Source organism: Abrus precatorius, unplaced genomic scaffold, assembly GCF_003935025.1.
Source record: "Abrus precatorius isolate BTA unplaced genomic scaffold, Abrus_2018 Scaffold4, whole genome shotgun sequence".
In the NCBI taxonomy this organism is placed as follows: Eukaryota; Viridiplantae; Streptophyta; class Magnoliopsida; order Fabales; family Fabaceae; genus Abrus; species Abrus precatorius.
This window is the reverse complement of record NW_020874384.1, coordinates 16,020,962-16,044,760: the sequence shown is the minus strand read 5'-3', so window position 1 is coordinate 16,044,760 and position 23,799 is coordinate 16,020,962. Positions and strand designations below refer to the sequence as shown.

At 33.0% G+C, this 23,799-nt stretch overlaps 5 protein-coding genes across 7 annotated transcripts; 2 read left to right on the top strand and 3 right to left on the bottom strand.

Moving 5' to 3' along the window:
• Positions 1-6: 6 nt before the first annotated feature.
• Positions 7-3,952, bottom strand: LOC113864714 (serine/threonine-protein kinase AFC3). Of its 3 annotated transcripts, XM_027498752.1 has the most exons (12): positions 3,683-3,939; positions 3,469-3,595; positions 2,979-3,005; positions 2,739-2,892; positions 2,594-2,642; positions 2,067-2,181; positions 1,802-1,893; positions 1,572-1,719; positions 869-933; positions 682-779; positions 392-497; positions 8-265 (listed from the first exon to the last, which is right to left on the bottom strand). In XM_027498752.1, exons 1-12 carry the CDS (start codon positions 3,749-3,751, stop codon positions 128-130), a joined length of 1,188 nt encoding a protein of 395 aa, XP_027354553.1. In that variant the 5' UTR covers positions 3,752-3,939; the 3' UTR covers positions 8-127. The 3 variants fall into 3 exon arrangements, 2 of the variants coding, with proteins under 2 accessions (XP_027354553.1, XP_027354554.1); XR_003504906.1 differs by having other exon boundaries at positions 7-265; positions 1,807-1,893; positions 2,739-3,005; positions 3,683-3,952; XM_027498753.1 differs by lacking the exons at positions 2,067-2,181; positions 2,594-2,642; positions 2,739-2,892; ... (1 more) ...; positions 3,469-3,595; positions 3,683-3,939 and adding an exon at positions 3,097-3,118 and having other exon boundaries at positions 70-265; positions 1,572-1,706; positions 1,807-1,893.
• Positions 3,953-8,423: 4,471 nt separating this feature from the next.
• LOC113866198 (glycine-rich protein 23-like) lies at positions 8,424-9,320 on the top strand. The gene is made up of 3 exons (XM_027501080.1): positions 8,424-8,622; positions 8,683-8,841; positions 8,995-9,320. Exons 1-3 carry the CDS (start codon positions 8,424-8,426, stop codon positions 9,318-9,320), a joined length of 684 nt encoding a protein of 227 aa, XP_027356881.1.
• Positions 9,321-12,595: 3,275 nt separating this feature from the next.
• On the top strand, positions 12,596-13,594 carry LOC113865911 (two-on-two hemoglobin-3-like). The gene is made up of 4 exons (XM_027500715.1): positions 12,596-12,732; positions 12,829-12,959; positions 13,264-13,408; positions 13,492-13,594. The coding sequence occupies exons 1-4, from the start codon at positions 12,596-12,598 to the stop codon at positions 13,592-13,594; spliced, it is 516 nt and encodes a 171-aa protein (XP_027356516.1).
• Positions 13,595-17,488: 3,894 nt separating this feature from the next.
• On the bottom strand, positions 17,489-17,839 carry LOC113866197. Its single transcript, XM_027501079.1, has one exon. The coding sequence runs from the start codon at positions 17,837-17,839 to the stop codon at positions 17,489-17,491; it is 351 nt and encodes a 116-aa protein (XP_027356880.1).
• Positions 17,840-18,921: 1,082 nt separating this feature from the next.
• Positions 18,922-21,816, bottom strand: LOC113866196 (nitrate regulatory gene2 protein). Its single transcript, XM_027501078.1, has 4 exons — positions 20,913-21,816; positions 20,643-20,818; positions 20,267-20,490; positions 18,922-19,714 (listed from the first exon to the last, which is right to left on the bottom strand). The coding sequence occupies exons 1-4, from the start codon at positions 21,814-21,816 to the stop codon at positions 18,922-18,924; spliced, it is 2,097 nt and encodes a 698-aa protein (XP_027356879.1).
• Positions 21,817-23,799: the final 1,983 nt, after the last annotated feature.

The following is a 23,799-nucleotide window of genomic DNA, read 5'->3' as shown; positions in this document are numbered from 1 at the left end:
ATTTTCAAGGCGATTGAACGACTGCTATAAATAAATAATAATAGATTACATACATTTAAAACAAAGTTATAGCCTGTGCAACTGACTATTTAAAATGGGAATTATTCCAGAAGGGCAATCTGGCTTCTTAAGTTGGATTCCTAAAGAAGGGGTGATCAAGGGCTTGGTGAGCTGTTAGACGTTTGGTCGGATCATATGTTAATAAGCCATCTAACAAGTCAGTGAAAGAGGACCTTGAGGACTCCACATGTCGTGATACAATATCCTGCATCAGGAATAATCATTGATCATCACAATTACAAAAACAAATAAATAGATACTAAGAGCTCCGATTGATTTAAGATTTTGCAGCCCAGTAATTACTGACGGGAAAGGACGAAACACAACAAACCTTAAGATGACCAAGCTTCTTCACTGCATTGATACTCTCCCTTGAAACAGCTCCTTCGGGCCATCTTAGTCGTGATCCACGCTTGAAATACTTGTCTGCGCCCTTGCTGCATATTGTCAATCAAATGGACAAAAAAGATGTTACTACAGAAATTCAGAACACTCAATTATGTTAATTAGCTTTTGTCTTTTCCCAGTGGTCGATTCATAACTTGAAAGACTCACTCTGGATGTATCTCATTCCAATTTAGAGAGGGAAATTTAGAGAATGTTCTATAATTCACTACTTACTTGGACCTTCGAACCATGTGCTCCGGAAGAGGTCCCAAAACTCTCTCCATCATTGCAAGGTGCTCCAAGTTTTCATGAGTCTGAAACAAGGCTTCACCCTGACAAAAGTTCCACATTTAAAACACTTAAGACTATTAGTTCCAGCTTTAAACCAGATCTAATATATCTTGATAAACCAAATACTAACCGAGCAAAGTTCAATGAGAATACATCCAACACTCCATAAGTCACATGGGTATGACCATCCTAGACCTGCAATTATCATTTAAGATGCAAGTGAGAATACATTAACAAGTACACATTATATGCTATCGACTGGACTTGATAATTTCATTTAGTCAAACAAAACTCAAGTAAATAACAACAATAATGTAGTCTCTTAAATGGCATCACATCGACATGACACAGACTTGGCTCCTATATTTTTTTTTTCTTCCCTCATAACATAAACATTAGAAAAGAGCCATAATGATAAGTCTCCTTCCATAAGAGGTAGAAAAATGATGGGACAAGGGAGACACCAAAGAAATAGTGTTTGAGAGAAGAAAATAATTAAGACATCCATTATGAGGGGGAAAACAAATAAATAAGAACAAAAAGGCACTCATTACAGCACAGAGAGTTCAGAACAGTGATATTACAGTGAACAGCAAAAATTCAGGATAACACAAGTTATAAGCAAACATGAAAGTAATCCATAATCCTTGAGATTTAATTAGAGTGTGATGGAAGCTACCAATAGTATTTTCAGACGGTCAAAATACTTTTCCTTGTCATCATCCATAAATTTTCAACCCCAAACATCACATATTTACTATATTACACATTTACACACAGGACAAAATAAATACGAGGAAATATTCTCGACAGTCAAAACCATATTTAGTTACCTAGAATTATCTCAGGGGCTCTGTAATGCCTTGTAGAAACAATGGAGCTATGGTTCTGATTATCAAATGCAGTACTACCAAAATCAATCAGCTTAATAGCACTAGACTTGGGCAAGCACCTGAACTGTGTCTCATCTGAGGAAACCCTCTGTACCAATCCAATCATTTTCCTTAAATATTACAACTGAGACTACAAACATCATTATGTTTAGATCCAAAATGCTGAATACCTTACAGCTAGGAAGCTTTACATATTCAGAAGAAACAAGAAGTATATTTTCTGGCTTCAGGTCAGTGTGGATTAGGCGTAGTTCATGCATATCTGAACATTATAAAGCACAAGAAACAAGTTAAAAGTGAGCAGACACAACCAAGATACACTGCATCCCTGGGCAAAGAAAGTAGGCCAAGGAAAAAGATGTGGTTTGATTTTAATCAAAAGATTTAAGAATAGAACATCAGAAATAAACTGAAGGCCAAGAATAATCCACAGACATGCTACAGATTCCAAAAGCTGTCGTCCAAATTCCCGAACAAGATCCACAGGGAATGGGCAGTATTTATTTCTCTTTAGAAAATCAAATAAGCTTGGTCCAAGCTTCTCAAAGACCTGAACACCATTAAAATGCATTGAAAGGAATGTTTCTGCTTAGTTCCCAAATCTATGAATAAAGTCCACATGGACATATATAAAAACAATCCACTATAGTTTAACTTAACAACTCATTCACTCACATTCGCAACATGAATCAGGATTAATCACCTATCCTTCCAAAAGAGAAAGGAGCATAACAGATCATAAAGACGTGCATATAACAATGGAGAAAACTCTACACCAAAATTTATTCAAATTTTCAGTCATCCCATCCATTTCCATAACAATGCAAAATTAACCCCATCCTGCCCTCCAAAAGTAGTAAAAAGCATCTCCAACTCAGTGCAAAATATTCTCAAAATAAACTTCTTCAATATGATAAAATCAAGGAAATATATTGCTGAAAGAAATAACTAAGCACACTTACAATGCAGATGTGATTTCGGTAATCAAACCAATTTCGGATCTGCACACACCTGCAAATAATAATTGTAATGGAATAAATATTATTAATCCCTCAAAATAAGAAGCAGTAACAAAATTCAAGCAGCAATGTTACTCTATAAATGTACCGTGAGCTTCCTCTATCATTCTTTGCTAGATGTTGAAGCACGTCAACCTCAAGCATTGCTGCATCACGATACTTCCGTATGCTTCTAACTACCTTGATAGCCACATATTCTCTTGTTTGGCGGTCCCAACATTCCAAAACTCGACCAAATGTGCCTACAGCACTAGCAATATGCTGAATGACACAAGCACAGTGACATAAAAATTAAAATCTTGTATTCAGAAGGCACTTGACCGCTAACCTTCACCCATCTTGCTGAGGATTTTATCTGTCAAAACATGAGAAAATACTTACATAAGAAAATATTAAAAAACCACAGCTTAAACATAACAGAAGAGAAAAAGGAAAAGACATCCAACAAACAACACTTAAACGAGTCATGACAGAATAGCTTCTGTACAAAAGGGCTTTTTTCATCAAATTGGGAATGAATGACCTCATGCATTGGCAAATTCAGAAATATTAGAAAAATCAGAGCATTATAGGCAACTTATAAACTAGCAAACAAAACAAAAATAAAAGAGACCTTCAACAGATCTATATAGCTAGTGGGAGGAAAAATAGAACAGTATAGGTAAACGAAACACCCAGAACAACAGAGAACAATGTGTGCATGTGTATGGGAGACATGAACAGAACAATGCACAAGGCTGCAATTAAAATATTCCGTAAGACCAAAATAAAGAAAGACATAATGGAAGAAAACCCTAAGATAGAGGCAACGAAGTTACATCTAGGAGTGAGATTTTCGCCGAGAATAAAGACATAATGGCCATCGCGATCGTCATCCCTTCTTGGAGGTGAAACATGCTTTCTTTCGATTCCATCATCACCTGCCACCACCAGAGCCCTTTGCGCCTACAATAATAGATGAAACAAGTTGAGAAAAAAGACATAAAAAAATGAAGAAAGAAATCCTAACGTAATTTGAGAAACAGAAAGAACCTCAGGCACTGGTGGAGGAGCTACGTCCCACGCAAGACGACGCCGTTTCCGGGTTCGCTCTCTTTCCATGTGATTTAATTCGAGGTATCAACAAGCAACCTCAGTCCCGCGCATATCTGCGACGGAAAATTTTCTTAAGAAACGGAAGGTTAAAATCTCTTTGATTTAAGCTCTGAAAATTGGTGCTGTGGAAAGGGAGAGAATTGAATTGCAGAGAAACGGAGGAATCCCGTTTGAGGTGCGAATGCAAAACGAAAAGCGTTAGGGTTCAGTTTTTTTTTATTTATTATTATTATTATTATTATGCTTTCTTTCCCTAATTTTGTGCTGTAGTCGGTGCTTGCCTGGGAACCGAAACGACAGCGTCCCATGTTATTCTATTATTGCTGTTTTCTTTTAGGGAGTTCTAATACAGTATAACTGTACTTAATATGTACTTTGTTAGTTATTAGGTCTTTTTATGGTATGTACATCGTACGTACAAAAAAAAAATAGTTTCACACAATTATAAATAGTTATAGATTAAAATATATAAGTGTAAATATTTGTTTATAAAATAATTTTTATATTTAAAAAATTATATTTTAATTATTACACAAGTGCTTTATTATACTTGCATGTGTTATTTAAAAACCCACCAATGTAGTCTTTCAAAAATAATTTGGAGAATGATATTTTTTACGGAAAATTTTCTAACAATACGAATTAAAATTTAACAAGATGTTTATACAACTCTTCTTTTTTTCTATCCAGTTTATTCCAACGTCATTTTGTTTATACAACTCTTTAAATGTTACTTTTTAAAATATAAAAATTAATTTATAAATATATATTTAATTATAAAAATTAAATATACATCATTACCTTGCTTATGTTATAATTAAAAAATATTTTGAATATATTAAAAAGTAACTAAATTAAATCTATCAAAATTTATCTTTTTTGACAAAGAGAACAAATTATATAAAAATAAACTACAAAATATGTAAATTATTAAAAACTAAATTTGGATTATCATCTAAAGAATAAAAAAACTTTAAATAAGTAGTAAATGAGCTAAGTTAACCTCACAACATAATATAAGTGCATGAAAAAGTTTTACCCGAAATAATGAATACTCTGCAGAATATAACACACTTTAAGATAAATTAATTTATAATAAGACTTACTATTTTTAAATAATTGGATTCCCAAATAATCCTAAGATAACTTTTTAATATAGCAAAGTTAAGACTCTAAAGTTACTTTTTAATTCAACACAAAAAATATATTAATTATTATCAAAATAAGAAAATTTTGTTAGTCATTGTCATTAGAGTATCCTATACTACCACTCCTACAAATGTGATCCATTATACAACTATTATCTATATTAATTTTATAATACTTAAAAGATGATAAATTTTATGATATCTTTTAAAAAGAAATGAGTTTGATATTTAACTTATTTAAAATTAATAAAAAATAATTATTCTTAAACTGAGAAATAAAATTTAAAACATAATAAATATTTTATTTATCTCATCAAATAGTATATACTATTTCTCTAATATTAAAGTTTAAAAAATAAATAAATAAAAAATAAAATTTCTATGTCGAGTTGAGATAGCAATTTAAGTAATAGTATAATCATAGAAATTACAATAAAAAAAATAGCATTTCCAAACAAAACTTAACTTCTTTAGAGTGACGATAATATATGAAACAAATTATCAATATTTTAAAACTCATAAAAATATATAATATTTTGAATGAATAAATTGATAATAATAATGCAGAATATTAGTAAACAATAATTCATAGTAAATATGTGAAATAAAAATTTATTACTTTTTATTATTAACAACTTTTAGACCTGGTTAAGATTTAAAATTAATAGAAGATTAGACTTTAAATTGTTAAATAAAGTATAAGTTATCTCAATAGAATAATTCTTTTTAATCTTTTTAATACCAATGATTTTCAATAATTTTATCCACTACTTTTCTTAGAAGTTGGAATATATAAACTTTGTGTTTTCAAGTGGCTAGTGGTCTAATTTACAGGTATCTTGAAAAAACAATTCAATAACTTAAAAAGGTTTGTATGTTTACATATGTATAATTTGTTGAAATTAAATTTTTTATTAGTTTCAGTTATAAAAAACGTTAACTTTATTTATCTATAATTAACTTTAAGCAACTAAAAATTATAATTTTTATTAAAAAAAACTTATCATATTAAAAATATAATCAATTTAAAAAATATTTTTAAATACTTAAAATTAACCAAAACTAACCAATTACGATATACCGAAGGTCATTACCATTTGTGTCTTCTTTTCACAAATATGACGTTAGCATCATTTTGATGGGCGGAGACACGGGTTGATCGAAGATCATGGTTATGACAAAAAAAAAAAACATTTTAATATTATTATATAAAAACATTGTGACAACCACAAAAAGTTTAAACTAATATTTTTTTTTTCTATTTTTTAACCTTTATTATTAAGTAAATTAATTTATGCATTAAAATTTAAGAATAAAGAAAGCAAAAAAATAATTGAAATTAATTAATCAATTTGTGTTTTGAATGATAATTTGCCACAATTGTTTTAACAAAATAAATTATTTTATTAAAATTGACTGATAAACTTACTGAGTTGTCCTTTATTAAATGACTAAAATAATATAAATATTGTATATGCAAGTTTTTTTCAAAAACTATTCTTTTATATGTTTTCAGAACAAAAGTTTGAACAGCAAAAGAAATAAACTCTCAAAATATTTAATGCATCTCGTGCTTTTGACATGCACAGGACTCCTCACAATCAATACTACAAAAACAGAAAGATAATAGATGGATTTCCCACTTTCAAGATATGAAGGACACTTCTCGATGAGTGACAACAATATTTTGAAGTTATCATCGTTAACACACACACACACACATAATTTTTCAGTAATATACTTGGAAAATATATAATTGATACAACAAAAAGTCGTTGCATATTTTTCGTTACACTCACTTTTTTTTATATTTATCTTTCATTCTCATTTTCTTTAAAGCTCTTTTCCTTGTTTATTCAACCATCAATCATATTTTTAACTGTCATTCTCTTCACTTTTTCTTTTCTTATCTCTCTTTTCTGCCCCCACTGATATTAACCTATAATTATTCTTTCTTTCTTTTTTTCCTGTCCCTCATCTCTCAAATTAAGATGTATACATTCCTTGAGACGTCGAACGATCTTTCCCCAATAAGAATATCTCTTCCTCATTATCATTCTAGAGTATTCTACTACTGAAGAACTGCGTATTGACCAGACCTTAATATTATTCCCTCTCTGAGCTGTGAGTGATCCAGATGAGTTCTCATGCACAAATGACTTCAGTCCTTTGCCAGATGTATTTCCTCAGCTACAACACACGCGCAGAGTTGATATCAATGTCTCGATCCCATCCATTGCGAACACAAGCATTAATTACTTGTATCAAAGTAATTGATATGGCATAATACTATCTTCTAACAATTCTTTTTGATATAATATTTTTATTATTTTATAAAATATGGATTAAATTAAAGTATAAATATTTATTTAAAATAGAACAAATATTTAATAATTAAAAAATTTATGAACATACAAAATAGAATAATTTATAACTATGTCGCATAATAAACAATCTGTGACAGTGTAACAATGAGATGATTCATTAAGAGAAAATAAGAAAAACGCAACCGACAGTTATTGCATGTAATTGAATAACCAGTAACTCAGCGACCAGTCTAAACATCGATAACATGGGAACAGTCCCACTGTTACTTAGTAAAATTTCCTGGCACATTCACTTACCAACGTTAAATCCGCTACAATTTGATGTGACTGGAACTTCGATAGTTGATTGTCATAATGCAAATCTTGACCTTTTTCTATATGTTGTTGCTATGGACGTATTTATTACCTGATAGCGAGGGGGAGAGAGTTGCGCAGAGAGGACTATACTACTGGTGACAGGACGCTGTTTGGTTGCTGCATTAATGTTTATCAGAGCAAGCCATTAATAAAGGTCACAGAAGCTCAATAAACCCCAATACACAACAAGTTTGATATCGGGAACAGTCAATAAATTATCCTGATTGTTTTAAACTTGAATAAATTTATATTTATATTTAATCTTAATTATATTTTTTTATTTTAAAGTAAAGAAATTGTTTTGCTAACCCTAAAACAAATAAATATTAATTACAACAATTAAAATTATAGGAAAAAATTTAAATACTTATACGATAGATATTTAATTGTGGGAGGAAAACGTCAATCAATATTCCTAGAAATTAAAAATAATTTTTATTAAAAATATAACAATATGCGAATCTCTTAAATTTCTAATACATCTTAATATAGTTTCTAATAAAAAGGAAGCAGATGATACTAAAAAGGTGTGAATATGGAATAAAGAAAGAAAGAAAGAACGACCAGCCAAGTGGTCAAAACCCTAGTGTATTGTGTAATGGGGAAACAGTGACTTCTTTTGAGAACGCGTTGCAGATGAGGACAGTTGAACAATTAAATCACTGTGCCAACGACTGCTGAGCCTCATGTACTCCTTCAAGGTGGCAGTTGAGTAATTTGAGTGAACCTTCGACCTATACTATTTTTTTGCTGCTCTTTCAGTATATAAAACCTCACTCCTTCATTCCACCAATACACATTCAGCTTCACAATCTTCTTCTTCCACGTTTTTTTTCTAATTTTACCATGAAACTTCTTTCAAATGGCATTTTGTTTGCGTTCTGCATTCTACTTGCCACTGGTTTGGTAGTGGCCGAGGTAGCAAAAGTTAAGGATGACAAGCATTTGCTTCATCCACCACATTTGTTAGGGCCTGGGATTATCAAGAAAGGGTTTAAGCGTGGTGGGCTTGGCTTTGGTGGTGGTGGAGGTTTAGGAGGAGGAGGTGGTTTAGGTGGCGGTGTTGGGGCTGGCATTGGTGCTGGTGGGGGTTTAGGGGGAGAAGGAGGCCTAGGTGGCGGTGGTGGGTTAGGTGGCGGTGGTGGATTAGGTGGAGGTGGCGGGTTAGGTGGCGGTGGTGGATTAGGTGGCGGTGGTGGATTAGGTGGAGGTGGTGGATTAGGTGGCGGTGGAGGGTTAGGTGGCGGTGGAGGGTTAGGTGGTGGTGGCGGCTTAGGTGGAAGAGCTGGTGGAGGTGGTGCAGGGCTTGGTCATGGTGTTGGTGGCAGCATTGGTGGAGGGGCAGGAGGTGGTGGTGGCGTTGGAGGTGGTGCAGGGCTTGGTCATGGTGTTGGTGGCGGCATTGGTGGAGGGGCAGGAGGTGGTGGTGGCATAGGAGGTGGTGCAGGGCTTGGTCATGGTGTTGGTGGCGGCATTGGTGGAGGGGCAGGAGGTGGTGGTGGACTAGGTCATGGTGTTGGTGGTGGCATTGGTGGAGGTATTGGAGGTGGTGGTGGTGGTGGGCTTGGTGGAGGTGGTGGTGCTGGAGGAGGTGGTGGATTTGGCGGTGGAGGAGGAGTTGGAGGTGGAGTTGGAGGAGGTGGAGGTGGTGGATTTGGTGGAGGAGGTGGCTTTGGAGCTAGTGGTGGTTTTGGTGGTGGCGGTGGTGCAGGATTTGGCGGTGGCGGCGGCGGCGGCCAGTAGGTACTATGTATGATCACGTGTATGGCAAGAGTCATTCATATTGTTTACTTTGGATCTGTTTCTCTTAAAATAGAACGGTGGATGCAGTGTTATTTTTAGTTAAGCTTTATAATACTAGTTGCTACTCTTCTATGAGATGTTCTGAATGCTTTATATATAGGTTTTCTTGTTAGTGTTAATTTTGCATGGAAACAAAGCTTTATGAAACTGTAATCTCTCTCACTACTAATTAATTTTTACGAATAATATATTATTTTTCTTTTGTAGGGATGATATCGCATTTTGGTTGAACAGAATTAATTGAGTTTAATCATAAGAAATAAAGGAATGTTAATTTATCACAGTGCCTCATCTAATCCGACTAGGGCATCAAGCATGTGAGAGGATTCTATAATTATACTCTCTCATTTATAGCACACCCATGGAATCCAAGTATTATATTTTTCAATTTAGCTTCTCTAAATAATTAATATATATAATTATAAAATAAGCACCAATTTATTATTGATTTAAATTTAAATATTTATTATATAGAATTAACTTTTGAATTAAAAATATATGAATTTACTCTGGTATCTCTTTATTCTGGAGAAAGTTATATTTAAAAAAATATATCCTTTTTTCACCCTTTTAACTTGCATTTTATTAGTTTTTAGTTTTTGGCCTGCATTTATGTTGCTAGATCAAAAATCAATTAAAAGTTTAAGGGGGACAAAATTTACCCAATTTGGATAGCAAACCATACTGGCTGCCTGTTTTGAGTCTGCATACTGATACTGATTGCATCCAAACTCGAAGGCATAACTTGGTTTGATGGCTTCCAATTACATATTTTGCCTTTTTTTTATTTTACAATCCTTCAAATTAGAGGTGCAAATGACTTGACTATCTTAAATTCTAGGACGATTTGAAAGAAAATATTATTTAAATTTGACTTATTTACTTAAACGAGTAAAATTTAAAGAAATTATAATCACTTGTACTTTAACTCTTAAAAATTAAAATTAGAAAAATAATGCACACATGATAATGATAATAATAAAAATATAAATTTTTTAAGTAAATATAATAAATAAAATTACAAATTTAAATATTCATATATATGAACCACTTACGAGTTATTAATATAAAATTTATAAAGCTTAAATTTAACTTATTTAAATAATTAAACCTAATTTTAAGTTTGAACTGGTTTTTTCAATTAAACAATTAAGTCCAGATAAATATTTAATGAATCAAAATTAAATAATTGGACAAGTAACTCAACTCATTTATACTAGTACTTTAAATTTATCTCTTTTTTTTTCTTCTTTTTAGGCCATTAAAAAAAATAAAGTAACCTTACTTTTGCTTATTTTTCAAAATAAAATTTTATTACTCATTTTTTTATTATATTATTCATATCATTATACCTCAATTAAGATATAATTTTTTATTATCTTATTACGATGTTGATTAACTGAATTGACCACGAGAAGCTTATATAGCTCAAAACTTTAATTACTTTCCTAAAAAGAAGAAGAAAGAAAACATTGAAAATTTAAGTGATTTGAATCGAGAGGCATAGACGCATGGTACACAGACACAACTTAAGAGATGCATGAACAGTTTAATTTAAATATTAAATAACTGATAATGTATTTAATATTATATAGTTTTTTTTTATGTTTATATCTTTGTGCATGTGTGTATATATTCCCCTAAATAAATATTGTCTGACTTTTAATGTAAAAGCAAATTGTCAGTAAATTTGCCAAAATGCTAAATCGAAGACATTTTTTAATGGGAGGCTGGTTTGTATAAATAATTATATATATTTACGAAAGTGTAAATAACTACACTTGAGTACATTTTTTCTAAATTACTATGTGATTATAAACTAATATAAATAGTTAAGGAGAAGGAACTCCTTTGGTGGTTTGGCTGATCCATCACTCAATTGTTTGAACAATCATGTGCATTTTATCTTATATTATTTATTTTTCTAGTTATCTTTTTTATCAAACTATTAATTACATTTTGTTTATCTTTTTCTTCCCTTCTCTCATTATATACCTAAAAAAACATTCATAAAATAAAAAATGAATGTGAACCTATAATTATTCTTGTTGGAATTATTGGAGCCCCATTAAAGGCCAAGACTCATGAACCGGGGCTTGCTGTCAGTGTGATTTGTTGATTGCTCTTAATGCTAAATGCTCAACACATGAAGGGCTTTGAAAGATGCTGCTCCTATTAAACATTTAGGTATAAAACATTATATTGTCGTCAATAGCATTAATACTCAATTTAATTTAAAACAACATCTTCAAGGGTTGGTCTAGAGGTGGGTAAGGTTCTATTGTAATAACACAAGTGAAGTCTATTTATTTAAAGTAGATTCCTACTAATACATGTGTGTCAAAATAAAATAATATCATATGTAAAATTTAATAAAATTGCATTTTAAAATGTATTCTGAATGATGTAGAAGCTTGTTATAGCAAGATAAAGATGTAAACAAGTTTTCAAATACTAATTTAACATGCACAAAAATTCAAAAGTTCATTTTGTTCAATACTTTTTTTCACAGTAAACAAAAATAGATTCACTTCGAAATTGTGATTTTCCACTTACTGAAGCTAGCTAGTTAGAAGCGACGGAGTAACTGTTTCCAATTCATTCATTACTGCAGTTAATTAACACGACCCTCACCACCAAACAAATGCACGACAAGTACATGGCACATGGCGATCGCAGCAATATTATTAATGTGCTCATGCTTATAAGCTTATATATGATGAGAACTAAAGGTAAACCTAATAATCTGCAGAAAGAAAATACTCTGAGATAATAAATATATAAATATTATATAGATCATCAAGGTAAAAGAAAATAGTCTTGGAAGTAAATTAAATTTTTTATTCTACTTTTTAATTTCTCCCACCTAAACGAATAACAAGTGGGAACCTTGATGACATTGCAATGTCCAGCCAGAATAGTTTGCAAATGACACAATCCATAGTAAATTTGTAAATGACACAATTTTTTAAAGAATGACGTTATTTTCATAACATTTTTTTTTCATTTTATTTATCTACCTCTTTTGTCTTTTGATAATAATAATTATTTTTTATATTATTGGGACTATGGCTCTTCATCAACTTTATGTGCACGCAACCAACGAGTGGACGATGATGACATGATGGTGTAATGATCCAAACATATCCTCTTTCCTTTGCACAATCACAAAGATCGTGCAATCTACGCAAAGCCCACAATTGAGAGAGAAAGAGATGCAGAGTCTGCAAGAGAAAGCCTCTGAATGGAGTGGAGTTGAGACAGCCAATGCTTTCGCCATCGACGACACAAATTTGTTTGAGAAACTGGGCCTTCAAACCTTTGTTAACCTCTCTACCAATTTCTACAACAGGTAGGTCTATCTCGTTCAGTTTTTCTGAGATTTTCAAAAGTGATATAATTTTTTTATGATTCATGAGAAATGGAGTTTAAAATGAACACTGAACAGAGTGTATGATGATGAGGAAGAGTGGTTTCGTTCAATATTTGCGAATTCAGAGAAACAAAACGCAATTCAAAATCAGTATGAATTTCTCGTCCAAAGAATGGGAGGCCCTCCTCTCTATTCTCAGAGAAGAGGTTAGAATTACTTTCTATTCATACCATACCTCTCTTTGTTTCGATCATGGCTCTTGGGTAGTTTGTTTGGGGATGATTAAAAAACCAGCTCATAATTTTCATTATGTTTTATAGAAGAAATAATATATTTAAGATAAGTAAAATTTTAGAACTTATTTTTTAGTTAATTGTTTTAATTTTATATCTTTTTGCAATTTTACCTTTAAAAAAGTGATATTTTATAAATTAAAATGCAATAAATAGCTTCTTCTAATGACGAAGGAAGGAACTTAAAAGTCAAAATCTTTGATTCTATACATGGCAGGGCATCCTGCTCTAATTGCTCGACATGGACCCTTTCCAGTCACTCATGAAGCTGCAGAGAGATGGTTACATCACATGAAAGATGCATTGGATGTTACTTCAGATATAGATAATGAATCAAAGATCAAATTGATGAACTTTTTTAGGTATATTTTCTTCCACAACTATCCTTCTGTGGAAGACTATTAGTGACAATAAAACATTATTCATAACAACCTTACCTTTTCAGGCACACCGCGTACTTTCTTGTGGCCGGAGTTGAGCAAAAGAATCCAAACCTTCACCCATGCAAAAATGCACTCAATAAGCAGCACCCATGCATAAACTTCTAGTTCTTTTTTTAACATAATGAGATGAATAAATTAATGTCGTTCTTCAGTTTATACACCTGTCAAATCTATCAAGATGCTCTTGTTATGTATGTTTTAGTGTTAATTGTATTGACATTTGCTAAACTTAAGTGACATTATATTTTATATTATTTTTTTGTTTATCTTAATAAACCGCATCAAATAATAAACTAGGAAAAAATTTCTATTAATAGGAGAAGCATATTAATTCAACACAGGATACAAAATAGAGGGTATCAAACATAATTTAATCTAAATTCAAGGAACGTTAACATAAGACATACACTTCAAAAAGTACATCCAAGAACTAGTTGTTTTTCAGTCCAGGTGAAGGAGATGAGGATTCAGAGATGAGAATTGGTGGTGTAGATTGAAAGCACTCGCATTAGGCTGTTAACGGATCATAATTTTCATGAATTCCCAACCAACTTGTTTTGGTTTGACACATTGCTTTTTGTTTTTGGGTTAACTCACAGATGTCTAATATAGGCTGCGAGGTGAGAAGCCCTATTGAGTATTATATATGTGGGCCTAATGCTAAGGTTTGAACCCTGTTATTGGGCTACTTTGGTCTATCTGTACGCATCAATGCGTATACACATTCCAAATGATTTTATGGTTTGACAAAAAAAAATGGTAGGTTTTGAAAACTTTATCATTTTTTGCAATGTATGACAACTATATATGAATTTATCTCCTTTAAAACGAGCAAGTGTACACAGTGAAAAAGTGAAAGTTAATTTATTGTTAAATTTGAGTTAATTATATTTATAAAATATTTAAATTCAAATCAATAGTAAATAAGCTTTTATAAGAGTATATTGGCCTGTAGTCCTAAATTTTTAATTTGTACTCAGTTAAGATTATAAATCGTCAAAGAAACTTCTTATTAATTGTTTTGTATTCTGAATCGCGTGATTGTGTTTGTCATCTCATAAGTTAAGGAAAAGTTTTTCAAGCATCTTTTTATTTTGATTTGGCACAAATTGAGAATTGAGAATTTCAGAAGCTTTAAGAAGGAAATGAAAATACAATCACGCACTTCTTCGGGGCTGAATGAGTATACAAATTAGAAGATTCAAGTGTAAAAAAAATAGACTTACGAGCAAAAGGCCAGAAAATAACGGAGAACCATTTTATGATCTATAAAATGAGAATCATCAAGTTTAGTAAAAAGGTAACTGTTAAATCTTTTTTTGTATTTGTCTTTAATTTATTGAACTTCTGGGGCTTAGAAAAGCAGGATGCAGCAACCAGATTTTGATGGAATTAAGAAGGGTTTGAATGTTTATGACTTTATTCTCTATTTATTACTTCCGTTGACAAGGAGTTACAATTTTGTTGCTGTTAAGCTGCGTAATTCAAGTTAAAGCATTTAATTTTTGTTTCACCTGAAACGTACTTCCAACTTTCGGTGTTCATGAACCATTAATCAGATAGCTAATTACAATGCTTTTATTTTTCTTCTCCTTTTCAGAAAAGTATCAATATGATGATATAGTTCACGTGCTGTACCACACAAAGTTTCAGACTTTTCGAGTACTGTTTAACATTATGTGGGGGGCCAGTGGCGACATGGTACAGAATGTTTTGGGGAGATGAAAATTTACCATTTCTCTGTTTTTTTTCTGGAAAATGTTTCATGTACACGCCAATGGGTGTCTCACTTGATAGGAAAATAAAATAAAATAAAATACAAATGATAGATATGATAAATAATCTAAAATAAAAGAAAAATAAAAATAGATGAGAAATGTTAAACAAGTGCTGAGATTGAATTTATTTATGTTTTACTTGTTGTACTTGTGAACCTACAAAAATGTAATAAAAAAAAAAACAATGATTCTTTCTCGCAACTTTAAATCATTTCTCTTGTTTGAATGTTCAATTGTTAATACAGACCCCATCAAGGATCTTTTCTTGGTGAGACCATTTAATGTAAAATGAAAAAAAAAAATATTAATAACACACTTTCTTGACACATTTTTTTAACATATTTATATAATTAGTTATTTTTTCTCAAAAGTATAAGTGCTTTGACCTTGAAACAATCAATTTTTAGAATCACTATTACATTAATATATTTTGATTTTGTCAGCGGTTTGATCTAGGAACTGTACTATATAAATTTATCTATAAGATCCCTCATATACATCAAAATGATGGGTAAATTACTCAAACTTTGTTAGGGTAGGATCAGGCGTGATTAGATTTTGATATATGAGCATAAGTAAGAACTTGTCAAAAACAATACTAAAAATTAACAATAATCTATTTTAATTAATAATTAATTTTAAAATTTTATTATAAATTAATTTATTCTTTATAAAAATAAATATTTTTTATTAACATTTTAAATTCTACTTGTAATAAATAAACACAAGCCAACAACTCAGGTGAGTTGTACACATAATTTTTTAAAAGCAATCAACCATATAAAATAAAATATTAAATTAAAATTTATTCCATACAATTGTTTAAAAAACACACTTATATAAATATAATTTTAGACTATTGCAGGCTCCAGAACTTCTTAAATCTTTTACTACTTATTGGGTCTATATTTCCATTCAAATTTTGTCAATCAATTATGTAAAGACGAGAACTGATGGGTTTAATTTCACCTAAGATTAAGAGATATCAATATGAATACGATTTGTTCAAATTAATCATTAAACTAATAAAATAAGAGGTATTTGAACCGAAGAATTAATCCCATGGATTGAATTGGACGGTGTGATATGGATTTATAGGTATAAAAGTTGAGGGGATGAGAAGTTATTTGTGTTTATATAAAGTTAGAATATCGAAGAATTTAGCCGAAAACGCATTACTTATCATAATACACTCAAATAACCTTTTGATGACACAGTACAAAAAGTAGTGCAAGATGTACATGTTTGGGTGGAACATATACAGATATACTACCTTATCATGTAGCCAATTTTAATGAACCCCACCACCTCCCTATACACAGAAAAGTTCATTCTTTTCTCATGCAATTTTGAGATGATGACTAACACTATATTAACTTTTTACCAATGCCAAAAGCAATATGATACTATGCATAGTATATAAGACTATAATCAGGCCAGCACTAGTAGCCCTGCAAGATTCTTCTGTTTTTATTTTCGTCTTCTAGTTCCCACTAACTAATCTATTAAACTATGAGCCTCGAGAGTTCCGTCACCATCTTCATTTTAAGGCTTGTAAGGCACAGAAGTTTGAAGGTTGAAATATTCAAGCTTTGCGTATATTTTATATATTTATTTATTATGGTTTGTTGCGGTTTCATTACGATAATAAGGTCAACTCTCAATCGCAAGCATTATTGAATTACCAGCACGAACAAACATAGAAACTAGAAGATAAGATCAAAGCTCAAAATTAACTCAATACCACTAATTCTAAGAAATCAAAAAACAGAATTTATAATCAAATTATATTTTCTTAGTTCGAAATTAACCAGCTAATACATATAGATGGACGTTTAATGCTCTATGTATATATCATTGCTTCTCTAATAGATATCATCATACGTTACACGCATCCTAAGTTTATAGGTTTCATCCGGAACAACATCAAAAGCCAAAAAGAAATATGTGATCAACACCTCAAGAGAAAGAGGTGCATTAAGTCAGGTGTAAGAAAATTATACAAATGGACTTGAAAACCAAGAAAACAAAAAAGCATGTACATCAAATTTCTAACCATAAGGAACGATCCAATGCACGAGACTTTCACTACTTGAAATTTGGAGAGGACATATGTAAGTAGTCTTACTCGTGCATATGTAAAAGGTTATTCTAAGTCTTTAAACTTAGAACCTTGATGTCACAAGACAACAGCAACCTTAGAATTGAGTAAGGTTCCTTCTTAACCCAATAAATGTTTTGGTGGTAAGATCTTCGATGGATCCGCAAACCGAGCCGAGAAGGAACGAGGAAGGTTGTCTGGTTCCATCCACCCAGTTCCTTGATCAAAGTTCATTGAGTATGTTTCAGGATCATAAACACCCTCCATTGTAGTGGGAGAATTGAAGACTTTCTTCTTATCTGATGATCTCTTGAGTTTTCTCCAAAGCATCTTCCACAATGTTTTTGTGCCATCATAGCTGCTAGTGTAAGGAGAAGAGCTCCTATTGTGTGATTTTGTGTAGCTCCGACCTAACTGGATGTTTTGTGTCCTTTGACTTCTTGAACTTAACCAATACTTCTTCACATCCATTTGCAAAGATTGCCAAGTTTTCCTTCACAACAGAAGCTTCAAAGCAAGTTGGCACCTTTTCATATAAGGGCATATAGCATGGTCAAGAGGCTTCAAAGCTTCAAAGTAATGCAACTTTTGTATGCAAGGACAAGAGGAGGGGAGTTTAATACCCCTTTTGATCCTTCCTTCAGAGGCTTTCCAATACCCTTGTTTTAGATGGGGTATTCTTAATCTTAACTATCTCTAAATATAATAATTAATATGTTGGGTGAGATTAAGCCTGGCCCGCCGCCAACTAGGGCAGGAAGTAGTTTGAATTGTAGAAAGAGACCCATGTGACGATTAATGGATTATTAAACAAGGTTCCGACCAAAGTGTCAACATTAAACCGCCGAAAGAGTCATTGTTTGCTTAGCTAGCCGCCTCCCTATGTTCTCACTCGGAACTTTGAAATGTAATCTTAATAATATTAATCTTTTTACTTATACTAGTCACATGAACACCTCATAATTTTCCTCATTTCACCCTATTTTCTATTTCTACCATCACAAGATGTAACCCCAAAAGATGTTACTAAATCATATTCCTTTCATCTTCCTGATGGATTGTGCTGACAGCATCATTGGGAGAATCTAAGTTATTCCGCCACTTAATATATGGAAAAGTAAATACAACCGCCGAAGTTAAGATTCCTTTTTCCCTTTATTTTTCACAAGTCAAGGGTAGTGTGTACAGACTTTTCTGACTCTTCGGGTTGTGATTTTAGATAAACGTCAGTAGCATGATGAGTCATAACATACGACTAAAGTGAAGATTAATAATCTTTTGAATTTTGGACTAAATGACTTAAATAAAGTTGCAGTGCCGATGAATCACTATTTCATGACACATCTACCTTAGACACATACTACACACTTAAGCAACATGCTTACATAATCAAGGATGGTTAGAACTAAAAGCCGTGGCAAAATTTTCACACAAGATTGATGAATCTGCATGTCAAGCTAGATTATGAATGCCTTCTTGTGTGAGAACAACAAGCAGACATTAGGTCCGAAATACAAACTTCTCAAAAAGTGAACAAAAAAGCATTCATGTTGTCATGCCACACCACCTCGGGGCTGTGTGATGTACTTGAGTTTCTCATAAGCATCAGCACAGGCATGAGCATAATCTGATAAAGCACGGAAGAGTTCAGGCAGGCGAGTTTTGAGACTCTGCAGTGACTTCTCTCGCACCTGAACGCACAGTTTTTGGTGGGATTCAATTTCCTCTTCTAATTTCTTCTTCAAGCTATCAACAACAAACTGCCTCTCTGAGACAGGATTGTTTGTATTTACTTCTTCTCCTCTTTCATGTTCTGCTTCATCGGCACCCCTCCGCAGTAAATGCTTCTGGTACCATTCCTCAAATGCTTGGTTTTTTTTCAAGTACTCCTTTCTGGTTTCCTCACATCTTTCCTTTAACTTCATCTCTTCCTCCTGCTGAAGTATGATAGTCTTTATTACAGCAGCAAAAGAGGAAATAGCAGATTTTGCAAGCTCATCGGGAAGCTTGTCAATATAATCATGCCATGCATGGAGAAGGGCTTGGATTGGTGGATTTTGGGCTTTTGGTGGGGATGAGATTTTCTCCTTTAGGCTGCTTTCAATAGGAATGAGATTTAGCTTTAGCCAGCTGTTAAGAGCTTCGATGTAATGTTTCTGTTGAGTCACAAGCTTCTCAAATTGTGAATGCCATTCTTGGACAACATTCCAAAGTTGTACAGTGCGTTCGTGATGATGCTTGGTTGTTTCCTTAGGAGCTTGAGAAATGTCAAGAGATTTGAGGTCTGTAACTATTTTCAGCTGGCTGTCATGATGTATGCACATGTTTTCCCACATATTCGCCATCCTGAAGAGAAATCAAGTAGGCTCATGATTAAGATTTATTCAGGGTACAAATACCTCCTTTTATGCTGCCGTAAGCTCTCCCACACTTCCCCTTTTATGGGAATAAAAATACAGAATACAGTGAGTATGGAAGCAAGATAAAACATTCAAAATTTTGGATCAAGGAGCAGTCTGTTTCTGAGCAAATCTAAAACTGTCAAAGTATACATATCATTCTTATAATTATAAATTGATCTCTTTTTCTTCATTATATTAAAATGTACTTCAGTGTACAGGCTCAGAATTTAAAAAATGACACAGAATTTCAAAGTACTAAACTGTAGCACAAAATGCCCTTCTAGGTCGGGATATTTTTCTAGAATATATGATGCAACATTAGTCACTAGGATTAGACCAATAAGCAAGAATTTCTAGATGCTGTCAGCCATGAAAGAAGTTCCAATGACAAGTTTCTTGTGCGACTCTACATCCAAACCCAGCCAACTTATGAATCAACCACCAATAAAATGTCAAATTCCACACACATCTTAATTTTCTTATCGGCAATACTTACTCAATAACAAGAGCAACAAGTTTGGGATACAACTGTGCATCACGAATATGATTCACTTCTGAAACTGTGGAATCCATCGACTGCATGTCAACAATATATCTCGTATGCAAATGACTGACAGCTGCTTTAGTTTTTTCCAACGATTCAGCACTGGCACCGCGCTTCTTCTGCTTGTTCAGAATTGCAACTTTCCTTTGGTATTCAAACTTCATAAGCTCACCTTGCTGTTGACAAGAAGGAAAGATTAACAAGGCCTAAACATTCACTAAGAACTACATGCAAATACTCATTAATTAGCACAAATGTATAAAAACAAAACAAGAAACGCAGAGTATGGATGTCAAAAATGGAACAAGAGAAGACACTAACACCTTACCTTGACCTCTTCATAAAGTTTCTTTTCCCAGGCTAACAACTTATCCAAAACAGTGGCATGCGTTTCATACTCTTCAGAATCAAAATCATCTTTTGCACCATCCCCATTGGATACACCTCTGAAGGACCTATTCCACGTAATAACCCGCATGACCCTAGCTGAATGATCAATGTGCCCTGCTCATCACATCAGTAGAAGAACCATTCAAGTTCAACAAAAACTAACATACACGTCCATAGCCTAACCAAAAAAACAAAAAATTGAAATTACCGCGATTATCAGCAAAATTGGAATGGTAATGCAACCTAGTGGCCTCAAGCATCTTGGTAACTTCTTGAGCACTCTCGGAAGCCTTCAAAAAATGATCATCAAGGAAACTCAAAATCTGCATTAGAGAAACAGAAGGAGCAACCTTTATTGCTCTTATAAACTCAGCTGGTGCTGTCATTGAATGTTCAACGTGCTTTTTTGACTCGGTTATTTCAACATTCTCGTTCTCCTCCACAACCTTCATCTCCGGTGTCTTAGGTTCAACCTCATCTTCAACCACATTCTCCACTTTACCCTCATCGACATCAACATCATCGTTATCGTTATCATCTTCTTCGTTCAGGGAAGGTCCAGGCATGTTCTCCACCATGAAGAAGTAATCCCAAGCCATGCCATTCGAGGACATGGACGGCACCGCCTTCATCTCCGGCGTCCGCGGCGGAGAAGGCTGCGGCGCGGCTCGCGATCCGGCGGTTTTCTTCTCCGCCTTGGCGCTTTCTTCTTCTTCCTCCTCCTCTTCGGCAATGGAGACGGCGACGGGGCTGCGGTGGTGCTGCATGGCGACGGGAGGCATGGTGACGGCGCGTTTGAGCGACGCCGGGGAGAAGTTGGGGAGCGGCGGAGGCGGAGGAGGAAGGTGGTCGTCGATTGGCGGCGGAGGCGGCGGCGGAGGGTTGGAGGAAGAGGAAGAGGGAGGGTCGAGAGGGGGAGGGTGGTGGTGGTGGGTTTCGCCGTGGCCGTAGTCGCTTAGGGCGGCGCCGGTGTTCTTGAGATCGACGGAGTAGGCGGAATGCGCGGCGGCGAAGGCATTCCGAGCAACCACCGCTTCCTTCATCAAAGTTTTGCGCTCTTTGCAGCGAGCCACCGATTCTTCGTTGTCGATTCTCGATTGGGCGCAACCCATTTCGGTGAGTGAAGTGACGAAGAAGATGTGCGTTTGGAAGCAAAACGGCGTCGTATAGGAATGGGGAATGAGAATGGTGAGGAAGAAGAGGTACAGCACAGCAGAGAGTGAGTGAGCGAGTGCAGAGTCACAGTCTTCACAGAGCAAAGAACACAGATTCGGTTACTCGCTGCGAGTGAGAATTGCAATGCTACTCGCTCCGTTTCGCTACAACCTGTCCCTATCAAGACAATTTTAAAATAACGGTCATATTTTATTTTTAAAAACAGTAACAAATTCTATTCATGTAAAATACATTCTTAAAGTAATAAAATATACTATTTTATGCTTACTAATTTTGCAAATATTTCTTCGTTAATTTTTGATATTATTAAAAGTGAAATTCTTGCGCTTAATTGAACAAAAAGTGATTTATAATCAATTAAATAAATTATATAAGCAACTTAAGCATAAAATTCGCATTTTTCTTTAAATAAAAGATTAATAAATTATCAAGCTGTCAAACACAAAATATCAAACTATTTTTACTGAAATAAAGTGCCTAGTTATATCATTCGAATCTGATGTAGCTTATTCAACACCTACTTGATTAGGATTCAACAAACCATGTACCGCTCAAGAAAAAGGCAGGATATTAATTAGTTAAATTTAGAGTAATTAAAATATCGAGAGAATTGAGTTGAAAAAAGTATAAGAAAAAAACTTGAATATAAAAATCAAATCAACTGAAAAATAATATGTTCGAACTAAAATTAGTTTCGTTTCTTTCTTACAGTGATTTTATTATTATTATTTATTTACATGACAAATATTATTTATGAGAAACAATCTTGTTTTAATAAATAGGACTGTTTCTAAAAACAAAAAATCTCAACTAAATATTTCAAGTCACTATTTACTTTAGAAACTTGATTACAAACATATTAGTAAAAATTACCTTCAACCATTAATGATATATAAATATTATGAAAATGTTTTCTATTTATTTTATTTTTCTGGTGTGTGTGTGTATATATATAGCAACATGATTAGCAATATTTTAAAAAATGCAAGAACTGTTTTTATTTAATATATATTCAAATTAAACGTTAAAGAAAAAATATTTTAAAACTATCTTATTAATTTAACTTGTCATACTTATGCACATTATAAGACTAATCTTTAGACATTATTATGATTGAGAATTAATCCTCACAATATGATATTTTATCTGCTTTTAATACAAGACTAATTACCTTGTCAGATTTTCAAATGGGCTGTTCTAGGCTCAAATAGGTTTTCAAACCAGTTGCCCAAGCCACCCAGTTCCATATTATAGGATGTTTCATTTCAAATCAGGATATGCTTGGTTGGGTATAAGATTGTTGATTGCTATGTTAAGTTTCATCTCTGGTGTACTCCTTGTGCTTAGTTGCCAACCTTGTGAATTTGTTGATTTTTCGCCAATTTCGAAACAAAAGTATTGATTGATTTGAATTAGTTTAGACCCCCCCTCTCCTTCTCCTTCCCAAGATTGAAACCAACCTAACCTATGCACACCTCTAACCTCGATTTATTATATGGGATGTTTTAACGTTTGACGTTATCGAAAAAAATATATGATATGAAGGAAACTGTATATACAACTTGTATCTCGTTTTAATATTTTATCAGATTAGTTAGTTATTGAATTAAAATTTATATTTTGTATATAAATTTTAATTCATATCTTATTCCACTAGAACCCTATCAAATTTCATATCTCGGATCAAGAGAAGGGGGGGGGGGGGCAACCTGATGAAAATTCTCGTTTAAGTACACATTAATTTTTACTTATAATTTTTTTATTGCTTTATTCTATAATTCTACAAGTTCTTTTTAAAAGTTTCTCCAACTTGAGTCTAAATAATAAATTGTTCGCTAAAACGCAACCAAATACAGGGCCGAAAGTATACTTCACTGATCCCAAATAAAAATCGGGGATGCGACAGAAAGACGAGAAAG

Bases quoted from the DNA above. Each gene is read 5' to 3' on its own strand.
- LOC113864714 (XM_027498752.1), bottom strand. From the start codon at position 3,751: ATGGAAAGAGAGCGAACCCGGAAACGGCGTCGTCTTGCGTGGGACGTA. The intron at 498-681 runs GTAAGTAGTGAA...GACAATATGCAG, and splicing joins CACATGGTTCGAAGGTCCAA to CAAGGGCGCAGACAAGTATT. The intron at 266-391 runs GTTTGTTGTGTT...TTCCTGATGCAG, and splicing joins AGAAGCTTGGTCATCTTAAG to GATATTGTATCACGACATGT.
- LOC113866198 (XM_027501080.1), top strand. From the start codon at position 8,424: ATGAAACTTCTTTCAAATGGCATTTTGTTTGCGTTCTGCATTCTACTT. The intron at 8,623-8,682 runs GTGGTTTAGGTG...TAGGGGGAGAAG, and splicing joins TGGAGGTTTAGGAGGAGGAG to GAGGCCTAGGTGGCGGTGGT. The intron at 8,842-8,994 runs GTGGCGGCTTAG...GTGGAGGGGCAG, and splicing joins CGGTGGAGGGTTAGGTGGTG to GAGGTGGTGGTGGCATAGGA.
- LOC113865911 (XM_027500715.1), top strand. From the start codon at position 12,596: ATGCAGAGTCTGCAAGAGAAAGCCTCTGAATGGAGTGGAGTTGAGACA. The intron at 12,960-13,263 runs GTTAGAATTACT...TATACATGGCAG, and splicing joins TCTCTATTCTCAGAGAAGAG to GGCATCCTGCTCTAATTGCT. The intron at 13,409-13,491 runs GTATATTTTCTT...TTACCTTTTCAG, and splicing joins AAATTGATGAACTTTTTTAG to GCACACCGCGTACTTTCTTG.
- LOC113866197 (XM_027501079.1), bottom strand. From the start codon at position 17,839: ATGGATGTGAAGAAGTATTGGTTAAGTTCAAGAAGTCAAAGGACACAA.
- LOC113866196 (XM_027501078.1), bottom strand. From the start codon at position 21,816: ATGGGTTGCGCCCAATCGAGAATCGACAACGAAGAATCGGTGGCTCGC. The intron at 20,819-20,912 runs GTAATTTCAATT...TGTGATGAGCAG, and splicing joins CAATTTTGCTGATAATCGCG to GGCACATTGATCATTCAGCT. The intron at 19,715-20,266 runs GTAAGTATTGCC...ATTTCTCTTCAG, and splicing joins CTTGTTGCTCTTGTTATTGA to GATGGCGAATATGTGGGAAA.